The following is a 23,415-nucleotide window of genomic DNA, read 5'->3' on the forward strand; positions in this document are numbered from 1 at the left end:
AGAGCTGATCGAAATCTTTTGACCGGTAGTGTATATCTGTATATATTGTATTGTTATATTACAAAACAACTGTTTTAATTACTTACTAACATATTTATTATGAGGCTTATAATTTATTGTCTCTATTTCTCCGGGAATTTTTGAGACAAACATAAATAACAAAAAGTATGAAGACATCACCTAGTTAATACTGCTTCATCTATGATTTTAAACATGTGAGTGCATTCACATGCTCCGAATTAAGTGCCGCTCTGCGTTTAGTAACAATGTTTCCTGCATCACTAAACACGAAAAAAACTTTTTTTCTGTCAAGCACTTCTTCACGATCGTTCACTTTAAATCCAAACGTTTCACCGAGTTTACCTTTCATATTTTCATATGACATAATGGAGTTTACACTTTTCACAAACCACAGAAAACTCTTTTTTTCTTTTTTTTATCAAACTAAACACACAACCTTCATATACAAACTCAGTACAGAAACTGCAGCTCCTGTAAAAGTACAGCGGTCGAAATAGGAGACTGGCCCCTATTGTAATCGAATTACCAGATTTTAGAAAGAGAAGAGGATAGTTACGCTCTCACTTGCACACAGTGTAGACATGGCTATTTTATAAGGGATGAGGGGGACGAATTCCAGAAAAGTATGTATTTCATATGCTAGGAAGATGAGCTGACAACAAGGTGGAAGTTTTCTTGGAAAACCATAAGACTTAATAAGGGTTTCGCATTGTGTTTCAACTTTCAATAGAGGTAGACTAGGTCACTGTCCTCATATCTCCATCTCTTGCTGAAGTGTTTATGCAAAGATTTTCCCTACGATACCTGGTTTACAGTTAGAAAATAACAGTACTATTGTGGTTTTAAGTAAGCAATTTCCGAAACAGAAATATTGTCGGAATTTTTAATATGAGTTTGTATTAACAAAATAATAATTAATATCAAATACAACCGATTAATTTTAATCGACCAGATTATTAGGTTAAATATTTTTGATCGATTAATCAATTTACGCCTGTATAATATTCTTGCGAGACCAGTTCTCTCTTATGGAAGTGAGACATGGTCCTTGAGAGCTCATGATATTAGCAGAAGTGATGTATTACCTACTTTTAAAAGTATGGAGATTTACACAACGTAGAAGTAATACAGACGATTTCCAATAGATAGAAATGTTCTATTACAGAATTCTAACAGAAATTGTGGCACTCAAAATTTGAGAAGAACAAAATACATTCAGGTAACAAGAAAAATGTCCGATCAAGCAATATAAAATGAACAGAGCTTCACAGAAAGTAGAGATGATACAGACACTTTCGTAAGATAGGAAAGTGTCCCATTATACATTACAAGAATGAATGAAGACAAATTGGAAATGATAATGATACATTCAGTTAAAAAGACAGTGTCGGATTGAACAATATACATAAAATCAACGGAGATTTATATAAATGAAGATAAAATACCGGAACTAAACGTTTGTAAACTGGAGATGACAAACATACATTTAGAAATACAATTATCGGACTAAAAATATAAAAACAGTAGAGATTCGTGCGAAATTAACATAATACAGACACTTTCGTGTGGATAAAAAGTGTTCTATTACATTAAAAGAATGGAAACTTGTTCCATTATACTTTATAAGAACATTTAAGGGATCTTTATGAATTGGACTTAATGAAAATTCGATCAGTTACAGAATAATGTAACGTATATAACAATATCATAACGTCGGAAATGCAATGAAAGTGCAGAAAAAAATTACGCTTTGACATGCACAGAAATTCATCCTATTAGAAAGTACAAAATTAAGATTAATCGTGCAGAAAATACATACCCTTTGCTAGACATAGAAATTTGTCCAATTAGACAACACAAAATTAAGATTCTCGAATGTTATTCTAAGAAAGAAACGTTCAGCTGTCAATATAGCCAAAAAAATATGAAGAAATTGGATATAATACAGACGCTTCTAATTTTTTAATATAGTAGACATTGCTACTACAATATATATATATATATATATATATATATATATATATATATATATATATATAAGAATTTGTTTTATGTCGGTGCCATCGTATACATGTTAATGTGTTTTTAACATTATTATTTTTTAGTCTCAACTATAATGTATATTTTATGCAATAAAGTTTCCTTGGATATAGGCTATATAGAGTGAACCTTATGACCTTATGTAGTGTCACTAATTTCAGGGAGTTATTCTTTGAGGTAACTCAAACAAAAAAAGTTCCATAAGATTTTGCTCGTGTTTGCTTCCTTTTCGATATAAAAATTGTTTTATATGAAACATTACATAGCGTGTTTCTGGAAAGCCATTTATTTAATTCCAAATTTGCTCAGTCAATTTAAGAGAGCAGTGCATGATGGTAATAAATGTTTGAACGAATTTAAGATTTGTTCTTTGAATGTGCAGAAATTTTACCCGAACAAATGTAATATTGTAAAGTTCCCTTGCAGAACGAAAAGTTACATTTGTTCGGATCAAATTTCTGCATATTTAAAGGACAAAACTAAAATTATTTCAATAATTTATTATCATAATATCATATTACAGCCGTGGCGAGAATGTCATCGTGCGTCGAGCCATTGTGTAAGCTGCAACGTGGAGGGAAGCGGACACCCGAAGGGGAAGTGAAGCAACTGTCTGACTTATTAACGGATTTCATTTTCCTTATGTCAGCACTTAAACATAATTTTATACAGTACAAGGCTACAAACTAATGTTTAGTACGTGTAACGAAGAAAGAAATGAACAAGAAAACATTGAACACATTATCACAACCTGAAATTAACTGTCTTCAGAATGTCTCTGCGACAGAGTTTCAAAATCAGGAATTATGTCACTTACTGCCAGTCGTAGTTGGTCACGAAGGTATTTGTCTGTCAGTCGTGATCTAAATTTGATTTTTACTATTTTCATTGTTGAAAATAATTTTTCATAAACCTAAGTTGTAGCGAACATGGCTTCAACGGAGCAAACGAAAGAACGAAGCTTCGGATATTTATTTTTTGGCAAAGATTTGAAAAGTTCAACATCTGTCAAGTCCTTACATCTAGCTTTCATTTAACATCACATTGTAAATCTGTGAGTTTGAATTGAAGATCTAACCGCATTTTTCGTACATCTGCTGAAAAAGGATCAACGTACAGAGAGGAAAATAATAATAATAATAATAATAATAATAATAATAATAATAATAATAATAATAATAATAATAATAATAATACTTAATCTTTTAATGTTTCATCAATAACCTGTAGTAACTTATAATGCCGTTTTATGTTATACAACCGTTTTCCTAGTAATACTTGTGAACAAATCATACATTTAATATTCTCATCATATTGGCAGCAAAAAAATGCGTCCTCCTATCCTACTTGGAACTTTCGTTTTTGTAGAGGTACATGGTTTCGAGAGAGACATTGCGACGATACGCCACTCGCAGGTCAGAGACAAATACAAATGGGACGGAGTTTGACTACAGTGAGTGAGAAAGTGGGGGTTAGGGGAGGTACGAAGCAAGGCAAATGCACAGCTATCATTGCGAGCCACAATGTGCTCGTGAATCGCATTTTCCCCACGGCTGTATATTATAATAACTAGAGCGGTGCAGACGGAGCACGTGACAGACAGAATGGCATCATAGCAAGGGTTCCGACGTTACCCGGCGTGTTCCCTGTGTACAAGCGACAGTCATGTACACGATGTGTTGACGTACAGACGACACAATAGAAATGACACAGTTCTCTAACGTTTCTACAATTAATTTCCTACAGATACTTTAGTAAGATTTCAAAATTACAAAACTAATTAACCATTTCATCCTAAACAAATAATATACTGTATACATGTATGATTTCATACAGAACGCAAACAAAATCACTGTTTATTTGTAACGGGTTCATGATATTCTATTCGCAAAAGCACTTGAAAAATGTTTTTTTGTTTTTCCTTTTCTTTACAATGAGTGTGATTTATTAATGCACATGCGATACGTTATCAGATTTCTTCCAAATATTGTTACAGTGCACAACAAATGACATTTGTGCGTTAGTAACAGAAAACGATTTTCGTCTACCTGATAGCATGGCCTTATATGTGGAGAAGCTTCTTTCTACGTCTGTTGGGACAACTGGGGCATACGTAAAATCCTGTAAAATATTTTTTTAAACTTCTGTTAGTTCTTCAAAGGAATCCTTATCTCCAGAAATACTGTCACTAATCTTTCAGAGTTTATAATATCCACCATTTTTTCAACTTATTTGTTATTTTCGCAGATATTATTTTACCAATTTTATCGTCTACTTGAGTCACTTTCTTCCAGATATTTCGCAGTAGGGGAATCTGATCAGCCAGTTTTGTACCAGACTTCTCTAAAACTGTTATACAATCAGGAATAAACCCATAATTCGATTCAATGTATTCCAATTTGTTTTATGCTTGAATCAATTAACAAAAATATCACCATATTCGGAATTAAGTCTCTTAAACTTTGCCGAACGAATTTGCTCCGCCTTAGGCATCGTAACACTAGAACCGAACTGTTCTTATGTTTCTTCAGTACTGACGTTTGCTTTAGTACGCTGTACCTACTGCTTGCAGCTATCCTGTGTACTGCAGAGTCAGACCTCTGCAGATACACAAGGTGAATTTACAACCCTTGCCCTGTTGCCGGTGTGTCGAACAACTGCTCCCTTTGCACGGCTCTAATAATAACTCTTAAATTGACTGAGCACATTGGAAATTAAATCAATGGCTTTCCCGAAACAAGCTATGAAGTGTTTCATATAAAACAATTTTTATGTCGAAAAAGAAACAAAAACGAGCAAAACCGCATTAAACTCTTTTTACTTGAAATATCTCAAAGAATAACTTCTGAAATTAATAACATTACTTACCCTGTATACATACATATAATAAAATGTTGAAGATTATAAAATTACGATCGCTTAAAAAGTATCCTAAGTAATAAAACAGAAACACCGAAAACTATCAGAAATTTGATACATCGATGACTAGTTCGATTAGATAGTTATGTCAATAAATGTAATGCAGAAAATGGAGACAGTAGAGGCGCGTTCAGTTAAATAGAGAAGTGATGTACTTACCTGTCCCATTGTCCGTGTTGTGCATGACCTCCCCTCCTCCTGCACCCCCGCCGCGCCCCTCGTTTCAAGCGCGTGCGGAGTTCACAATGGCAGCAGCAACATTGCTCACCCTGCCACCCAAACCTGCACACAAACGAGCGCTGCTTCATTTCCTCTGCAAAAATTCTCAATTACTCTGGAACGATATGCAAGAGGAAATTAAGAACTAAACCTCGCGATACAGCCCCGGAGTCTTAGTCACGGTCTCTTATTTCTTGAGAAATCAGGGTTCAAATTTAGGGCCTGAGTGGATTAAGGGCCATTTCCATGTTGGGAGTTCGCTACAGCGTCAGACGTCTGCGGTTCAACCACGACTTCTCATGTACAGGGACATCATTTCATTTTTACTTCAATTTTTATTCTACCTGAGTTTTTGAATGTACTTCACTCCCACCCCTTCTACTAAGGAAGTTCCAACTCCACACAGAACCAAGACCGCATATAGTAAGCAGTACTGAGTTACTGAGCATAGTACGTTCCAGAAATATGTTCGCGTTTTCCAGTGACGAAAGAGCTTTCAATATTGAATCATATTTTCGCACAGGTACTGTCCGTTTGCCTACGTCGCATCCCGATTTCCCCCACCCTAGCCCCCCTATAAAAGCTGGGCTGTCTTAGCTCTTTTCTGAAAACATTAATTTCTCTTAGGAATTGGACGTTTACGTAATATTATACAGCTGTTTAATTTAACTTAAATAAAAGGGCCTCGTTAAGTAATTAACTGTCACTTGATTTCCTCCCTTTCTACAATCATGCGGCATAACCACTTGGACGGACAGTAGATAGCATGTCTGAGTAGTTTTATATTTTCGGATCGGGCACAAGTGAAGATTGAATTCACAGTACGTAGAGTAGGTACAGAATTATTTCAACATGAGTTACTAGTACGAAGGACGAAACTGGTAATTGGAATTAGATGCAATAGTCTATAGTGCGATAATATGCACAAAAGAACTGAAGCCTTTATCGAAATAAACGGCCACCATTTTCAAAATTGTGTTTAAATATTCATATTATGATTATTTTTCAATTTAACTTCTTTCTCTATATTGTACGCTAATGTGCTGTAGACAGTATACACTGCATAATGAATACGTTCGCATGGATAACTCACTTCTTGAGTAAAAACACTTATTCTTAATACAGTACTGTACTTTGATTAAAGAAAAACCTAGAAAATTATCAAACTCAAAATCGCGATATTTCCTAGTTTACGTAAATGGATGAACTACTTTTCTTCCATCCTATACCTAGTAGAGTGATCTGTGTTTTACGCCAGTATCATCGAACTCCAGTCTTGGAGGGGGAGCAAGCGGTGTTTCCAGTTCTCTAAAGGTATAGACAGGTTAATATTAAAAATGTTAGTAAAAATAAAATGATGTCCCTGTACTTCACTCCCACCCCTTCTACTAATGAAGTTCAACCGTCCTCCACACAGATCCAAGACCGCATATACAGTCATAATAATAATAATAATAATAATAATAATAATAATAATAATAATAATAATAATAATAATAATAATGGCTTTATTTAACCTGGCAGAGTTAAGACCGTAAGGCCTTCTCTTACACTCAACCAGGATTAAAACTTGCTTACACAGTTGAACATAAAACTAGATCAGAATTAAGTAATTACATACTGATACATAATGAGATCAAAAGAGGTAGTTACATAAAATTTACCTCATAAAATAAAAATAAACATAGTGAAATACATATTAATTTGTTAGAATCAAATACGAATCACATAAAAACAGAAGCCGATAATTCAATAAAAAAAAGAAAAATGTACACAGTAAAAATAAAAATAAACACATTAGTATACATATTAGTATTAGATTACAATTAAATAGGATTTACATAATTAAACCAAAAACCGACAATTGAATAAATTGTACACAAAAAGTAGATTAATAATAAAAAACAACAACACAGTGGAATGCATATTGGCGTTAAGTGATAAATAAACACGATTTAGATAATAAAAATAAGAAACAAAATAATAATAATAAATACAGTGGAACACATTTGCAACACGTTAGGTCTGGCAACTCATCATAAGATATTCTTCTAATTTACATTTAAAGGAAATTAAAGTTCGGCAGCCCTTGACTTCAGGCGGCAGAGAATTCCAGTGACGAGAAGTAGCAACAGTGAAAGATGAAGAATAAAGAGATGATGTGTGCAGTGGTATTTCTAGCGTGTTATCATATTGTGACCGAGTATTTAAGTTATGATACCGAGAAAGACTGTGGAATCGGACAGATAAGTAAGAGGGAGTAGAGGTGTGCAAAATTCGGTATCAGAGAGAAAGGGAATGTAACTTTCTCCTCTCATTTAATCTGAGCCACAATAATTTATCGAAAGAATAAATTATTGTGGCCTTACGGTCATAGTAAACAGTACATTCCAAAAATATATTCGCGTTTTCCAATGACGAAAGAGCTTTAAATATTACATCATATTCGCACAAGTGCTGTACTGTCGTCCATTTGCCTGCGTCGCATTCCGGTTTTCCCCACCAGCTTCTATTCGCCCTTCTGTAAAGGCTAGTGGCTGGGCTGTCTTAGCTTTTTTCTGAGAACATTAATTTATGTTAGGAATTGGACGTCTACGTAATATTATACCCATACAAATGTTTAAAATAACTGAAATAAAAGGGCCTCGTTAAGTAATTAACTGTCACGTGATTTCCCTCCTTTCTACGATACAGCGACATAACCACTTGGACGGACAGTAGATAGCATGTCTGAGTAATTTTATCTTTTCGGATCGGGCAGAAGTGAAGATTGAATTTACAGTACGTAAGGTACTCTGAGAGTAGGTATAGAATTATTTCAACATGAGTTACTAGTACGAAGGACGAAACTGGTAATTGGAATTACACACATTAGAACTGAAGCCTGTATCGAAATGAACGCCCATCATTTTGAAAAAAATGTGTTTAAATATCCATATTATGATTATTTTTCCATTTAACTTCATTCTCTATATTGTACGCTAATGTGCTGTAGACAATATAATATACACTGCATAATGAATACGTCCGCATGGATAACTCAGTTCGTGAGTAAAAGCACTCACTGTTGATACTGTACTGTATTTTGATTAAACAAAAACCTAATGAAAATTATCAAACTCAAAAGCGTGATATTTGCTAGTTTACGTAAATGGATGAACTACTTTTCTTCCCTCCTATACCTAGTAAAGTGATTTGTTTGTATATTACGCCAGTATCGTCGAACTCAAGTCGTGGAAGGGGGTCGCAACCGTTGATCCAAAGGTATAGCCAGTTTAATATTAGAAATGTTAGTAAAAATAAAGTGATGTCCCTGTAATAGCCTACATTGTAAGTAGTCATATGAGAAAAATATTTTCCTCAGACTTTTTTCTGAAACTATTACACGTTTACTACGTCATACTATACCAATAAAACGGTACGAAAGGACGTCTTTCTCCCAATCACGGCTGCTTATCGCTACAATTTTATCACTCCCCCAGCATTTATTTTGATCACTTCCCTAGAATTTGTTTGTTTTTATCATTTCCCTAGCATTTGTTTCGTTTGACGGTCAGAGCGTCTGGCTGCGAAACCAGGTGGCCCGGGTTCGAATCCCGGTCGGGGCAAGTTATCTGGTTGAGGTTTTTTTCCGGGGTTTTCCCTCAACCCAATACGAGCAAATGCTGGGTAACTTTAGGTGCTGGACCCCGGACTCATTTCACCGGCATTATCACCTTCATTTCATTCAGACGCTAAATAACCTAAATGTTGATACAGCGTCGTAAAATAACCAAAAAAATAAATAAAAAATTAAATAAGTTTCGTTTGCCAACACTTCAAACTGCAAATTCTTTACGCTGCTATGAAATATGGTCATTAGAGAAGAGAGGATTTCCTCTATAAATGAGGTATGAACCCATTAGCTTTACTTAGCTTACTTTTCTAATATAATATCTTGTTTCGAATGCATTTTGGTGCATGGTGCACAAATAAGACTGCATGGGAGAGAACGTCTATGCACCTACCGTTTCTATAACGACATAGCCTCCTTATAAAGTTGGATTACAATTACGTGATACATAAATCCACAATGTGAGCGCATTCTGTGAAAATGTAGCTTGCATGTACAGTCCTGCTTCATATAGCGTCGTCAGAGAGCATATCTTCGCAATGCAGGTATTTACTTACCAGACTGCAATAGATATGAAATACTACTGAACCGGGTAGACACATCTAAATACACGATTCTCCTAGAATATTAAATATATATTCCTAGGAAATCAGATAGTTCATCATCACAGCCTTAGTCAACATGTTTATCCTAATCTGCATGGCACTAATATGTGTTTGTACCAAACTGAGCTGACAAGTATCATTCCCGAAGTCAGGAAGCAACGATAAACACAGTAGTGCTCGTTAATATAGTGCAAAGGAATACGAAAAATGCGGCAGAAAATAATAACAAAATGAAATAGGATAAAAAGAAAGAAAGATGAGGCTAGAAACGGAAGTAGGAAGCAAAAAGAACGGAGACAGAAAAAGAGATAGGAAAGAGAAAAAGGAAAAGAGACGGGAGAGAGAAAAAGAGAAAGAAAGAAAAAAGACAGGTTACACAACATGTAAAACCGTTACATAAAAGAAGACTGGTGACAGAAAAGAATAAACAAAGACGAAAAACGGAGACAGAAAAAGAAAAACTGAGATAGAAAGAAAACCGAGACATTGAAAAGCATAAAGGTTGGCATGATGAAGAAATAATACAGGAAGAGAGGAAGAAGGGAGGCAGAGAGAAAAAAAAACAAAGACATGAAGGAAAAATGGAGAGAGGTAGAGACTGGAAAAAGGAAATCGGAGACAGGAAGAAGACAAAATTGGGGCAGGGAGAAGAAAAACGTTAACGGGAAGAATGAAACGGAGACAAGAAGGAGAGAACAAAGGCAGGGAGGTCAGTAACGGAGACAGAAAGGAGAGGAACGGAGACAGGAGGGAGAGGAACAGAGACAGGAGGGAGAGGAACGGAGACAGGAGGGAGAGGAACGGAGACAGGAGGGAGAGGAACGGAGACAGGAGGTAGAGGAACAGAGACAGAAGGGAGAGGAACGGAGACAGGAAGGGGAGGAACGGAGACAGGAAGGAGAGAAATGATGACAGGAGGGAGAGGAATAGTCAGGAGGGAGAGGAATAGTCAGAATGGAGAGGAATATAGTCAGGAGTGAGCGGAAAGAAGATAAGCGGGAGAAAACGGAGACAGGAGGGAGAGGAACGGAGACAGGAATGAGAGGAATGGAGACAGGAGGGAGAGGAACGGAGAGAGGAGGGGAGGAACGGAGACAGAGAGGAGGGAGAGGAACGGAGACAAAAAGGAGAGAAACGGAGACAGGAGAAAGAGGAACGGAGACAGGAGGGAGGAGAACAGAGACAGAAAGGAGAGAAACGGGAATAGAAAAAAGACAAACGGAGACAGGGAGGAAAAAGTAGAGAGAGTAAGGAACGAGAAAGTAGCAGACGACAAAAGGAGATGAACTGAATAACAAGGAAAGAAAACGAAGAAATAATATAAAGCTGACAAAACAAAACAAAAGTAACGATTCTATATCAATTAAGAAGTTATGTATCGTGGAACGGAATTCGTGAATGCGAGATATTATACGCCGACATGAATCCGAGTATTCGCCTGCAATATTTGCCATACAAATGTGGAAAACTTGAGAAGATCCAACCAGGTGCAAAGGAGATTGGAACTCACGCTCAAGTACAGCTTCGGGTGAAATCCAATTCACTACCGACTGAGGAACGGCGGTGGCATGGGAACATAAAGTGGAGAACGTTAAGATAAGGAGTGAAAGAAAATCGAGTGATAGGAATGGTGGCAATGGGAGAAAAGAATAAAGAGATGAAGCAGAGTATGAAAGAAAAAGGGGGAAAAGAGATGAAATTGAATAAAAGATGGAGAGAAAAGAAAAGTAAAGAGAGAAAATAAAGAAGTAGAGAGGAGAGGAGAGGAGAGGAGAGGAGAGGAGAGGAGAGGAGAGGAGAGGAGAGGAGAGGAGAGGAGAGGAGAGGAGAGGAGAGGAGCTAGGAAGATAGAAAGCTAAAATATAATTTTTTTTACTTAACATTCATATTAAACACGATTTTTAAACGCATTTGTCGGCTTTCCGTTCTACACAGGCAGGTTCAAACCAAATTGCATGTGTCGGTTGAAGCATGTTTGCTGGCTACATCCATCGTATCAGTACTGTACTCCAACCACGAGAAAGACTCCAGGGAATGAAACGAAGCGGGGTGATGCTGTGAATGAATGTTGATGTCATAAGATGTCATAAGGTCACACACGTGGGTACTCGTATCTCTATTGGCTATCTCTCAAAGCACAAACCATAACACTGATATATACATGTTTATACTACCCTAGTTACAAAATTAGATCACTGTTAATCTCCTGGTCTCTTAATCCCTCCATACAGGAAATAACATATGCAGGAGAGTTCATGATTTTTAAACTGACGTTATAACTCTAATATTATCTATCTACTTCGCTCCGATAGATGACGCAATAGTAAGCACATTCCTTTCACGGTTAATCTCCTGGTTGGAGAACAGTATCCATGTTCGTCATTGGAATTGGTGGGTAGCTGTTTAAAAACGTGAGCAATTTTCATGTAGTTAACGGCGAGCCGTTAATTCTTCATCAAAACGTCCGCTGTAAGCACGAATTAACGAGTTAAGAACCAACTGATGGGCACTGACCTCGGAGGACAGATCCGGCACGAGCGAGCACCCTACGCCAGCAGTCCGTGCTCTATTGACTTCATTTAGAAAGACCGCCCGCGCTCCTGCTGCTGCTGAAAAGGGGGGCGGAGACCCGGAGATACCCCTTATCACCGTCATTATTATACAGCAGGAACCTCAAGACACGAGTCGAGTTGAGAGCAACAAGGAACCAAGTGCAGAGGGCTATGGTTCAACACCGATCATTCGTAAAGAGAAGAAGATCTTGAAAGACTCGAGTGCAGGAGAAGAAGAACGTCAAGGACAATGAAGATGTGCAGAGAGGGGAGATAGAAGAAAATGGTGGACGACGAAGACGAAAAACAGAGGACGAAAACGAAAAAGAGAGGACGAAGACGAAAATGTGAGAAGGAAGACGAAAAAGGGAGGAGGACGAAGACGAAAAAGAGAGGGGCACCAAGGCGAAAAAGAGAGGACGAAGACGAAAAAGAGAGGTGGACCAAGGAGAAAAAAAGGGGAGGACGAAGACGAAAAAGAGAGGTGGACAAAGACGAAAAAGAGAGAAGGAAGACGAAAAAGCGGAATAAGACGAAAAAGAGAGGAGGGTGAAGACTAAAAAGAGAGGGGGACCAAGGCGAAAAAGAGAGAAGAACGAAGACGAAAAAGAGAGAGGAACCAAGGCGAAAAAGAGAAGAGGACGAAGACGAAAATGAGAAAGAGAGGGAGAAGAGAAAAAAGATGACAAAGGCTAAAAAAGAGTTGGACAAAGACGAAAAAGAGAGGTTGAAAACGAGAATAAGAGGAAAGACGAAAAAGAAGTTTAAGACGAAAAATATGAGTATGACGGAAAAGAACAGTAAGATGAAAAAGAGGAATAATACAGAAAAATTGGGGAAGACGAAAAGTGGGAGGAGTCGAAAAGAAGGGGAAGAGGAAAAAGAGGGAAAGACGAAAAGAAGAGGAAGACATGAAAAAGAAGAAAAACGAAAAGGAGACACAAGACAAAAAGGAAAAGAAAGTACAAATACATAGAGAAGAGAAAAACGGAAAGAAAGAACACGAGAGGAGAGGAAACTAGAAGAGAAAATGGGGAAAGAAAAGAGATCGAAAAAAGTAAAAATAGGAGCATTAGAGCAATGTAGAAAAGTAATGAAGTGGACAATGGGAATAATCGGGTAATGTGAAGAAATATGTAAAATTGAAAAAATAAAGAAAAGTGAAAAGATGAGGTTTAAAATAAGAAGGATAAAGACTAAATGCAGAAAAGGAAAGGAAGTAGGTGGAGACAAGAGGCAAAGAGATAGATGATGGAGAAAAGAAAGACAAGAAGAATAGCAGAGAAAATGGAGACGCTAAGAAAAAGGAGACGAATTAGATGAAGTAAAAACAGAAAGTAAAAGGAAGGAAGAGGAGGAACAAAGGAAAGATGGAAAAGAAGAGAGAGAAGAGGAGGAAAAGCGTCAGAAATCAAGAAGAGGATGAAGGAAAGATGAAGAATGGATGGAGTGAATCTTCAGACGAAACGTGGTCAATAACTTAAAGCGCGCTGATTTTATGATGGCAAACGAATTAAAATCATGTTTGACGTAGAGCTTAGTTGCCCAGGACGCTCATGAGAATCTTGGGCCTGCTACAAAGCGAAGCAGCAGATGCTGCCGATTCCTTCCTCCAGTCTGGAATAAAAGGTCGCGTATTGACAAGATGACACGGAATTTTCCTCGCTTTAACTTAACGTCAGAGATTAATTGCCACTTGGAAGTAATTTGCTATTGAAATCGGAGTGTGTGAATTATGACACCCTCCCCCAGCCCGCTTTGAAGCGGGGACCAGACGTTCTGTAATTAGCACCGCGTCCCTTTGTTCCTCTCTGCACGGATCCGTGTTACAATACAGGTCACGCCAGCAAGATTGGTAGCAGTGCTCACAATGACGCTGGATTCTTAGCGATTCGCTTCTGTTTACAGTAATGAACACTGCTGACATGACAACAGCAAACAGCCTCTTTAAGCATTCCAAATTCCCTACGTGTAGGATTCACAAGAAACAGTTTACAATTACAAGGCGGAAAACACAATTCATCACCTCCCCTTGTTCTGCACCATCATAATGATCATCAGTCGGACATAAGGAACTAAGTGTGTGCTGTGGGGTAACGGTTAGGATGTATGACGGTGAAACGAGCAGGCTCGAGTTCAAATCCTAGTTACCTGATTGAGATTTCTGCCGAGGTATTGCCTCAACCCGTTAAGAGCAAATGCTGGGTAACTTTCGGCGCTGGACCCTGGACTCATTTCGGTGGCATTATCTGTAGTAATTTGCGAAATCTCAGACTTCAAGTGACATTTATTAGGACTATTTCGTGAATAACATAAAAATTTAAATGCTATATAACTAAAATTCGCTTACAAAACGTTAATATTGTATATTTATGAATATTTAAACTATTCAGACATTGTGAAGTCGAAATAGATTAATAACGATTAATGCAATAAAGAAATTGAATGTTATTCAGTAATGCCAATTGAGAAAAGCGAAATACATACTTACTTACTGGCTTTTAAGGAACCCGGAGGTTCGTTGCCGCCCTCACATATGCCATTAGTCCCTATCCTGATCAAGATTAATCCAGTCTCTACCATCATATCCCACCTCCCTCAAATCCATTTTAATATTATCTTCCCATCTACGTCTCGGTCTCCCCGAAGGTCTTTTTCCCTCCGGTCTCCCAACTAACACTCTATATACATTTCTGGATTCGCCCATACGTGCTACATGCCCTGCCCATTTCAAACGTCTGGATTTAATGTTCCTAATTATGTCAGGTGAGGAATACAATGCGTGCAGTTCTGTGTTGTGTAACTTTCTCCATTCTCCTGTAACTTCATCCCTCTTAGCCCCAAATATTTTTCTAAGCACTTTATTCTCAAACACCCTTAATCTCTGTTCCTCTCTCAAACTGAGAAACCAAGTTTCACAACCATAAAGAACAACCGGTAATATAACTGTTTTATAAATTCTAACTTTCAGAGTTTTTGACAGCAGACTGGATGATAAAAGCTTCTCAACCGAATAATAACAGCATTTCCCATATTTATTCTGTGTTAATTTCCTCCCGAGTATCTTTTATATTTGTTACTGTTGCTCCCAGGTATTTGAATTCTTCCACCTCTTCAAAGGATAAATTTCCAATTTTTATATTTCCATTTCGTACAACATTCCCGTCACGAGACATAATCATATACTTTGTCTTTTCGGGATTTACTTCCAAACCTATTTCTTTACTTGCTTCAAGTAAAATTCCTGTATTTTCCCTAATCGTTTGTGGATTTTCTCCTAACATATTCACATTATCCGCATAGACAAGAAGCTGATGTGACCCGTTCAATTCCCAACCCTCTCTGTTATCCTGGACTTTCCTAATGGCATATTCTAGAGCAAAGTTAAAACGTAAAGGTGATAGTACATCTCCTTGCTTCAGCCCACAGTGAATTGGAAACGCATCTGACAGAAACTGATCTATACGGACTCTGCTGTACGTTTAATAACTGATTAATACATTAAATAAATGAACAATCAAGGGTGACAAAAGAATGATACTGAAACTGAACAAGAAGAGGAAAAAGAATTGATTGGGTCACTGGCTGAGAAGAAACTGCCTCCTGAAGGATGCACTGGAAGGAATGGTGAACGGGAGAAGAGTTCGGGGTAGAAGAAAATATCAGATCATATATGACATTAAGATATATGGATCATATGAGGAAACGAAAAGGAAGGCAGAAAATAGGAAAGATTGGAGAAAGCTGGGTTTGCAGTGAAAGACCTGCCGTTGTGCAGGACACTAAATGAATGACCGTAATTAGAACTGTGCCTTAGACCTGCTTCAGTCTTACATTTTGGTTCAATGAGGGGGAGCGAAATATTGTATCTTCTTGTATTGTGGCCATTATCGGATGATAAGAATTTAGCTTGATATTTAAGGTAGTAATTCAAAATAGTGTACATATAAATTTGGTTGATATTCAAAACATTAAATTCTTTATAATATAAGATGAGTTGGCGATCAACTTTTCTTCTTAAACATATTTTAATAATTTTCTTTTATGTAGTAATATTAATGGGCGAATGGTACTCTGTGATAATCCTATAATTCCATACTGTATTATAGACTGAACCAGGGCTAAAATATTGTTATTGATCCTAAATACAGTGTACTATGAAAGTTGGAAAGTTGGGGCAAAGTTACCCGATGTGCAGGTAACATTGAACCAATATTTAAAACATTTTGAACTCAGATAAACATAAAACAACATGTTTGCAATGCTTTAGGAGTCATTATTACTTCATACAAAACTCCTCCTAAAATGTTTCATTAAAATAAATTAACAAACACATCAATCGACAATCATCTAAAATGAAACAAACACATTAATTACATTTGTAATAAATTGCGTAAAATAATATATTATTTTGTTTTATTGAAGAATTACTAATCAATAAGTTTATTACGCACAATATACTTAACTTTATTTCAATCGGTAATTATGTATCGAATTATAGGATGGGGTAGGTCATTTAAGTCCAATTTTAATCCACTTTATTTATTACAGAAGAAAATAATTAAAATATATCTTCATAAACCTATTGATTTTCCATCTCAAAAATTGTTTTTAGACTCTAATGTTCTTAATATAAGACAAATTTATTATATTGTATTAATAAAATTCATACATAAAAATTGAAATAATTTTGAATTGTATTCTCATAATTATCGAACAAAAGCTATGAATTATTTAAGATTGTTTGAACCAAAATGACTCTGCTACAGTATTTAATCATAGTAGTAATTTAGGCCCAAGAATATATAACAAATTTATATTTAAATATCCTAATCTTGTCAATTCTAATAGTTCTAGTATTAAATTTAAAAAGTTATGTATGGATTTTATAAAAATTGAAAAATTGTAAATTTAAAATGTGTAGTAGATATAAGTGCCTATGCGGATGACGTGAATATGTTAGGAGAAAATCCACAAACGATTAGGGAAAACACAGCAATTTTACTTGAAGCAAGTAAAGAGATAGGTTTGGAAGTAAATCCCGAAAAGACAAAGTATATGATTATGTCTCGTGACGGGAATATTGTACGAAATGGAAATATAAAAATATAAAATTTATCCTTTGAAGAGGTGGAAAAATTCAAATACCTGCGAGCAACAGTAACAAATATAAATGATACTCGGGAGGAAATTAAACACAGAATAAATATGGGAAATGCTGTTATTATTCGGTTTAGAAGCTTTTATCATCCAGTCTGCTGTCAAAAAATCTGAAAGTTAGAATTAATAAAACAGTTATATTACCTGTTGTTCTTTATGGTTGTGAAACTTGGACTCTCACTTTGAGCGAGAACATTGGTTAAGGATGTTTGAGGTACTTAGGAAAATATTTGTGGCTAAGAGGCATGAAGTTACAGGAGAATGGAGAAAGTTACACAATACAGAACTGGACGCATTGTATTCCTCACCTGACATAATTAGGAACATAAAATCCAGACCTTCGAGATGGACAGAGCATGTAGCAAATATGGGCGAATCCAGAAATGCATACAGAGTGTTAGTTGGAAGGCCGGAGGGAAAAAGACCTTTTGGGGAGGCCGAGACGAAGAGGATAATATTAAAATGGATTTGAAGGAGGTGGGATATGATGATAGAGACTGGATTAATCTTGCTCAGGATAGGGACCTATGGCGGGCTTTAGTGAGGGCGGCAATGAACCTCCGGGTTCCTTGAAAGCCAGTAAGTAAGTAAGTAAGTAGATATAAGACAAACTGTATTAGGCTATATACTTCTTAATTTCAATTCAGGAATCCGCCCCTGAGCACGAGTTCTACTCTTTCAGTGTCGAGCTAAAGTTTTTCTGTTTATATTTTATGTTACAATTATTAGTAAAATAAATAAATTAATTAAATAAATAAATTACAAAAGTTTACGTTTAGAATGGTAAAAAAAGTTGGGCCAATGTTACCCCAGTTGAGGTACTGCTCTGAAAAAAAATTGTCATTTTGTTGGTAAAAGATGTAAGAGTATGTGTAAAAATTTCTTGTTCTATAATTTACAGTTATTTAAAAAGGAGATATTAAAAATAACAAATTTAACATAGAGGAAATAGGAGGTACCTTCACCCCTTATACACAGTTCGTAAGTAGATATACGTCACTAATGTTAACGAGTAAATCGCAGCTCTGGCCGAGTGACATTAAGAACAATTACGTCTCCCCTGTATATCTGGGGCAAATAGGGTGGAGTGTGGGGGAGTAATGTTTCAGACAAAGATAGCGATAAGAAGAAGTGAGATGAAGGTGTTAGAGGGGGAAAGGGGAGGAAGGACTAAGGGAGAGAGAGAAAATGGAGGAATGAAAGCTATTTCGTGTCTGAGACTGGAAGTGTCCGATTCGGTCAAGATGTCAGAGAAGGCTTTTAAAACACACTTACACTTCACTTTAGTCCTACTCGAGTATGCCATCATCTCTTGAGGAGCCTCCCCTCCCTCTGCTATACTGGGCAAGAGAGACGGAGAAGAAACAAGCGAAAGATTCGCACTTCGCTTCTGCCAGAAGAAAACTCTCCCGTGTATTTGAGTAAAAAGCTGCCGGGGAAAGAAGAAAGAAAAACCTTAAGGGGGAGAGAGAAAGGCGGAGTGAGTGGAGAGCATTCTCCACCTCTTTCAATATAATATGATGGGGCTTCCCGCCCGGAATATGGAGCCTCAGCTCGAGATGACCATCAGGATCAGCACAGACTACTGCTCCTCGCTACATTCTGGAGTGTCACGTGAAAATTGAAACCTCGACACCCTGTCAGCTTTCAACAATTGAAAAGGAAGTCGAAACGGTCTAAGTGCTGCAACGTGTAGTCTACATTTACGCCTTTCTGACGTCACTGCGATATTTATACCGAAACAGCATGTTTCAGTTACTACACTTCATTACATCATCATTACTGATGCTTTTAGGATTTTTGAACACCCGTAGCATAGTACATTCGTAAAATGATGTATTTTCTCTAATCTATTACACTGGCCTAAAAAAAAAACTTTTTGTCTGCTACTGAGGAAATTTCAAGTGTTTTATACTGAAATTGATGCGCTGATTCCAGATTTGTAACAAGATTTATCATAGCACGTCAGGTTTTTGAGTTATAGGACTGTAACATTAATATTCTAAATAATGGAATGGAATGGAATTTAACTGAGAGGGGCACGGATGGCCCAGCACTGCTACCTATTTAGATCTATTGCGCTATCCCTCGATATGGAATGAGTTTCATGCCACAGATCTGCTACGCGCACCGCCCTAACTCCCTTAACGACCGGTTACTCCACAGGTGTGGATCAATATATAATAATAATAATAATAATAATAATAATAATAATAATAATAATAATAATAATAATAATAATAAACTCACTAGACCAAGTGTTGGAATGCACAAAATCCGAAAATGGGTCTTTACTGTTCTCTTTGTCACAAACATTTGGTGATAACATTTAACGATCCATTTGAATACCGTTCTTAAATAATTTAGAGACAAGATGACATTATAATAATAGAGCAATAGAGAACAAGGTAGACCAAAGTAGTCTGCAAAGAAATGACACAAGAATCACTATACTTTGGAAAACGTATAATGTGTCTTTCACGTGTTAAATTTTTGTTACCTTGTTAACATGTTTCGGCCTGCTGTCGGCCATCATCAGAACTGGTTGTTGTTGGTCTTGGTGCCTTTTGTCAAGGAGTGTGTGTGTTCTGAAATTGAGTTGTTTGTTAAGAATTTCATTTAGATGTGTTTTTGTGTGTTTGTTTATTTCGTATTGTTCTAGTGTGTTTATCGCTTATTTTATTTTATTTGATTTTTATGTTATTTTATTTTATTCTGTTTTTTTCCTTGTGTTATAGCTGTAATATTATGCATAGAAGAAAGTAGCAAGGGTTTCTGTATGGAGAAATACTAGGAAAGCCAGCATCTCTTAATAATGAACAAATACACTGAAAATAAAATACCGGAGAAGATTGCTTAAATAAAAAAATAAAAGGAAGGAATTATGATAGGAAAGTAAAGTTACTGAGCTGACAAATAAATTCAATTTTGGCAAGTATGCATTTTCTAGACTCACCGATAAGAACATATTTGGCTGGTTAGAAACTATTTAGCTACTTTTTTTAATTTATAAATTTAATAGTTTTGATGGTACGACAAAAGAATACTATGAAATAAAATTAAGAAATGAAGGCTTACCAACGAGAGAGAGCTTGTATGAACTGTACAAGTATTTCTGTAATGAAAGAGGGATGGAAAATACTAGAATAGGAGAAGGTTTAGATATGCTAGCTGCACATTGCAGATTGAAACGTGAAGTACAACTTAGGAAGGTAAACAAATACTAATTGTAACTACATTCTAGAATGAGTTGAGTCTTGCACAAAACTAAAAGCAAGTGCAAGATAAAACAAAATATTTTTTTATTAAATATGTAAGTTGTAGAAATTGTATTTAAATAATACTATATCTCTGTGTAAAACATTATTATAAAGTGTCTAATGTAAGGATTCAATTGATTACTTGTACTGTATGTACTTTGTCTGTGATCTATAATATAATAAATATCATAGTGTGTTTACAACCAGTTTTCTAAAAAGTGATATAGTGTTAAAAGTTGTGTAATCAAGATGTACAGGGACATCATTTTATTTTTACTAACATTCTTAATATTAACCTGGCTATACCTTTCTATTAACGATTGAAACAGGAAACACCGTTTGCTATCCCTTCCACGACTGGAGTTCGATGATACCGGCGTAAAATACAGATCACTTTACTAGGTATAGGAGGGAAGAAAATTAGTTCATCCACTTACGTAAACTAGGAAATATCACGCTTTTGAGTTTGATAATTTTCATTAGGTTTTTGTTTAATCAAAATACAGTACAGTATTAACAATGAGTATTTTTACTCACGAAGTGAGCTATCCGTCCGGACGTATTCATTATGCATTGTATTATACTGTCTACAGCACATTAGCGTACAATATAGAGAATGAAGTTAAATTGAAAAATAATCTTACTATGGATATTTAAACACATTTTTGAAAATGGTGGTCGTCATTTCGATACAGGCTTCAGTTCTAATGTGCATATTATCGCACTATAGAATATTGTACGTAATTCCAATTACCAGTTTCGTACTTCGTATCAGTAACTCACGTTGAAATAATTCTGTACTTACTCTATAAAAGAGTATCTTACGTACTGTAAATTCAATCTTCACTTCTGCTTAATCCGAAAAGATAAAATCACTCAGAAATGCTATCTACTGTCCGTTCAAGTGATTTTGTCGCAAGTTTGTAGAAAGGGGGGGGGATCACGTGACAGTTAATTACTTAACGAGGCCCTTTTATTTAAGTTATTTTAAACACTTGTATAATATTACGTAGACGTCCAATTCCTAACAGAAAATAATGTTTTCAGAAAAGAGCTAAGATAGCCCAGCTACCAGACTTAACAGAGGGGCGAACAGAAGCAGGTGGGGGAAACCGGGATGCGACATAGGGAAACGGACGACAGTACCCGTACGAAAATATGATTCAATATTGAAAGCTCTTTCGTCACTGGAAAACGCGAACATATTTCTGAAACGTACTATACTCAGTAAGTCAGTACTGCTTACGCGGCTTCGGCTCTGTGTCGTGAACGGTTGGAAGTTTACTAGTAGAAGGGGTGGGAGTGAAGTACATTCCAAAACTCAGGTACAATAAAAATTGAAGTAAAAATAAAATGATGTCCCTGTATAATCACTATACCTCTAATGATAACCGGGCGAGATTCAAATTTTAGGTCGATTGGAGAGGAGCTTGATTTGGCGACGGATTCGAGACCTGAATATATGAAAATAATTCATTCGTATGATTTAAGCAACACCTATGCACTGAAGGTGCAGCTTCTGTAGTTTCTTGTCGTGTACTTAAAAGGGATTAGAAAGTTGTAAGCCAAGTTGATGTTTTAATTCGCTGCCAAGTTTGAAGTGTACATAATCAATGCAGATGGATTCCTTTTTGCTCCGAGCTTCACTCATGAAGCTCTACTTACCAAGACGTCAAGCTGATGGAATCTTAAAAATGGAAACCTCTTAGACGGGGATCCTCTCAAAGGAGAAATGTGATCGCCATTCCTCTAATTTTATTTCGCATATACATAATTTAAAATGTGTAAACAACGAGAGCCGATTACAATAACACATGGCACAAATCAGTTGATAAAACAAGAGACTGCAGGTGTTATTTATAACATTTATTTTTGATTGCTCACTTCACTAGCAGCAACAGCGGCACCAAAACTAATAGAAGCAAACAGTAATAATACCCCTTGGGTGGTCAGACCCCCGGCCTGTCACGGAGGCGACCCGGGTTCGATTCCCGATCAGATCTTGGATTTTTCATTGACTATTACACTTTACTACGTCATACTGGCTGTTCGATGGGACAAAAAACAGAAATCCAATGTATGAACAGGGAACCATTCCCAATTGACTGTTGCGATGTGATCTCTTAGGAGGTAAAGCGAGTATAAATAAAACCCAAAAAAAAAAAAATCGTTTTATTAAGCCTACATAGTAAAGACATTTAATAAAACAAGAATTCAAATTATTTTGGATACAATAGATCATACCTGCACAAACAGCGCTCAATGAACGCGCGCGCTCCTTCGGAGCGGGAAAACCGTGTTAACCGCTCGCCGAAACGGAGAGGAAGATACGTCAGAATGACATAGACTTGCTATAGGTAGAGGAGAGGGAAACGACCACTCAGTTATCTTAGAGATGGGGTAAAAGTAATTTTTCACTCACCGGTGAAGCAGTGACAGCTCATTTTCGATCACGGTGATTTTAATCAGTGATCCAGTGATTAGAGGTGATTTCCAGTTGCCAGTGATGACGACGAGAGACCGGATCAGCTGATCACTAGTAGAGCAGTGATCTAGTGAGTGGGGGCGATTGAGAGTGATTTCTCTCTACGAAGTGCGAGCAATCAACTGTTTTGAATTATTGGTGATTGTGATTATGATCGTAGATGCATTAGTGTTAAAATAATGAAAGGAATAAGATATAATGGGTGCATTGACAGTGCAGAGAAAAAACAGAACTAACGCAGAAGAAATATATTATGATGAAATCGGACACATAGTTGAGATTATTTGCGGATTTTAAAAATAAGAATATTTAACTTAAATACGGGCATTAGGCCTATGTAATTTTCATTTGGCTGCATGTATAATGAAGGTGATAAACTGGTAAGTGTGGTTGAACAAAGTGATATTTGTAGGCCTGCATTGTTACATCAACCTTAATAATTCTAGCCTCTCCCTTCTTTTTATTCACACATTCCACAGTTATAGTATGGTTAAACTACTACAATATGCGGAAAATATTAGTGGTAATTCTCCAGGAATCT

General features: G+C 36.5%; 1 protein-coding gene across 4 annotated transcripts in view; it reads right to left on the reverse strand.

Moving 5' to 3' along the window:
- LOC138698520 (LIM domain only protein 3-like) overlaps nucleotides 1-23,415 on the reverse strand; it is a 1,357,283-nt gene that overhangs the window by 359,884 nt on the left and 973,984 nt on the right. For all 4 annotated transcript variants that reach the window (XM_069824505.1, XM_069824504.1, XM_069824508.1 and 1 more), the window contains one exon: nucleotides 5,140-5,262. In XM_069824505.1, coding sequence (XP_069680606.1) covers nucleotides 5,140-5,164 — 25 coding nt within the window. In that variant the 5' untranslated portion in view covers nucleotides 5,165-5,262. The remainder of the gene's footprint in view (nucleotides 1-5,139; nucleotides 5,263-23,415) is intronic.

The sequence above is a fragment of the Periplaneta americana genome, chromosome 4 (assembly GCF_040183065.1).
Source record: "Periplaneta americana isolate PAMFEO1 chromosome 4, P.americana_PAMFEO1_priV1, whole genome shotgun sequence".
NCBI lineage: Eukaryota > Metazoa > Arthropoda > Insecta > Blattodea > Blattidae > Periplaneta > Periplaneta americana.